Source organism: Carlito syrichta, unplaced genomic scaffold, assembly GCF_000164805.1.
Source record: "Carlito syrichta isolate Samal-C Ts95f unplaced genomic scaffold, Tarsius_syrichta-2.0.1 Scaffold302382, whole genome shotgun sequence".
Taxonomy (NCBI): Eukaryota; Metazoa; Chordata; class Mammalia; order Primates; family Tarsiidae; genus Carlito; species Carlito syrichta.
Genome location: NW_007246478.1, coordinates 253,583 through 255,903, shown reverse-complemented (window position 1 = coordinate 255,903; position 2,321 = coordinate 253,583). Strand labels below are relative to the sequence as shown.

Genomic DNA, 2,321 nt, shown 5'->3' with positions numbered 1-2,321 from the left:
ACACAATCTTGTATCTCAGCTGACCTGCAGTGACAGGGATATTTTATTTTGCCAACACTTGAGCTAGTCATTTTAAGTCAAAGCAGAGTACTTCAAGAGAAGAAGCCCGTCGACGGCCCGCTCCCACACCGTCCCGCACACTATCTTGATTTCTGGCCAGAGTGACAAGGCTCAAGCCAGCCCTCGGGCCACACCGCTTCCCGCTGAATACTTAGGAACGTCTGCCCAAATCCGCCCACACGAGGCTTCTGCCTAAGGGGAATTTACATATCCATTGCTTATTGGCTGCTGGCAAGCACTCGCTCTTCTCATTGGCTGACGACGTCGGACGGAGTTCTGCGTAGGATGCTCGCCGGGTGTCGGGACCCAGTAGGGTCACGGTCACCTATATTTCCGCTTCCGGTTTACCTCCGGAGTCATGGCGACCGCGCGGGGGCCTAGGTACCTATTGACATCAGGCAGATGGTGCCACGGCCTTCAAGGAGTTCCCCAGACCCGGGTGAGTGCCTACTCTCCCTACTCTCTGCTCTCGGAGAGAGTCTGGATCTCCACGCCAAGGGGGAGCGCTTTCTCCTAGCGAGAGCCCGCAACCTTCCTTCCTGCCCGGTACATCAGCTTTTATTTCACGTCCTGCAGGCGCTCGCCGCCCTCGTGCCTGGCGTGACCCAGGTAGATAACAAGTCCCATTTTCTGGAGAAGAGACCCCATCGCCAACACCCTGGCATCCTGCAACTGCCACACGTACGGCTACCGGAGGCATTGGCTAACGCTGCGCGATTGCTGTTGCATGGTGCGTATGGTTGGGTATGATGGGTCAAAGAAGAAATGGCACTGGGCCTGCTTGCAAGTGATTCCGCTATTCATCTTTGGCCCATAGAGAGCGCAATGCCCAATGTGGAGAAACAGGTGCAAGCACTGACCAATTATCTCTGGAGTCGACATTTGCCTGTAGAGCCAGAGGAGTTGCAAAAACGGGCAATGCAACTTGAGAAAAAATTCCTGGAAGACCCAGGTAGGAGTTAAGAATAATTGAAGAGTAACCCAGATTGAAATATCAGTGGGAAGTGAAGAGCAAGATATAACTTTACAGTCTTTCAAATAGAGACTGCGGTTTCTTATTTGATGTTCTGAGGAGAGCAGTTGTTACAGTGATGCCTCAATAAGAGAAGGTAGATTATTCCAGAGACTGCCTTTGAGGTTTAGGTAAAGATCAGAAAGTGCTCCAGTATACTGTTGACATCTAGATCTTTGTTTTTATTTTTATTTTACCTGCAAGTCCACTGGATGAGGACCTTCTAAGTTTTTATTCAGGTGAAGTAAAGTTCCTGTATTGTTCTCAGGTATAGGAAAATTTATGATTGTGAGTTCCTTCATACTACAGATCTGCCTTTTATTCATTTTGTATTCCTTGTACACCCCCACAGTACCTGGCTCAAAGCAGCTGATCAGTAGGTACTTGTTAAATAGTACTGAACTGAATAGTTATATGACTTAAGTTTTCAAGCTCCTTTCTTCCCATAGGAATATTGCGGATAGTCACAACCTTACATTTTAGGAAGTGAGGAAATCCACAAAAAAATATGCTTATCCTACTCTTTGAATTTTTACCATATTCCCTTTAATAATATATATATATTAAAAACCTGTGTGATGGGATTGGTTAAAATGAATAACATGCTCTTAAAGGCAAAATACTATTTGATATACTCTGGTAGTAGTAGCTGTTACTGCTATTCTTACCTGAAGTTCTTCTCCAAATTTATCTTCTCTCTTGAGCTTTGAAGCTTTTCTTGGGTGGAATTCAGGGAGAGCTGGATGGGTAATATATTCAAATATTGGATCTCAGCCCTATTCTCCTTAGGTCCTTACTTCCAGTCCTTGTTCTCACTCCAGACACACCTCAGACAGAGGAGAAACTTCACAGGGCAGTGCTACATGCCCTGCGCAAAACTACCTACCATTGGCAAAAACTGAGGTAAGGGGGCTAGAAAGGGAGTAAAAGAAAAGTTAGACTTGAGAGAGAGTTAGGGGGATATAATTACATAATCAATTTAGTGTTTGAAAAAGCTACCTGGATTTTAAGGCTCCCCCAGGACCCTTCTGTAATGGGGAATCAAAGACAGAGCCCTGAGCCAGGCTCGGTGGCTCAGCCTGTAATCCCGCGCCTTTGGGAGGCTGAGGTGGATTGCCTGAGTGGATTGCCTGAGCCCGCGGGTTCGACACCCGCCTGGGCAGGTGAGACCTCATCTCTACAATGAATCAAAAAATCAGCCGGGCGTGGTAGCACATGCCTGTAATTCTGGCTACTTGGAAGGCTGAGG

The 2,321-nt window shown here is 47.0% G+C and overlaps 1 protein-coding gene across 3 annotated transcripts in view; it reads left to right on the top strand.

Moving 5' to 3' along the window:
- Positions 1-226: 226 nt before the first annotated feature.
- METTL17 (methyltransferase like 17) overlaps positions 227-2,321 on the top strand; it is a 7,247-nt gene continuing 5,152 nt past the window's right edge. The window contains exons 1-4 of one of the 3 annotated variants that reach the window (XM_021711569.1): positions 227-499; positions 637-790; positions 878-1,012; positions 1,894-1,975. In XM_021711569.1, coding sequence (XP_021567244.1) covers positions 419-499; positions 637-790; positions 878-1,012; positions 1,894-1,975 — 452 coding nt within the window. In that variant the 5' untranslated portion in view covers positions 227-418. Of the gene's footprint in view, positions 500-636; positions 795-877; positions 1,013-1,893; positions 1,976-2,321 lie in introns of all 3 variants that reach the window. The other 2 variants (XM_008056488.1, XM_021711570.1) reach the window with 2 other exon arrangements.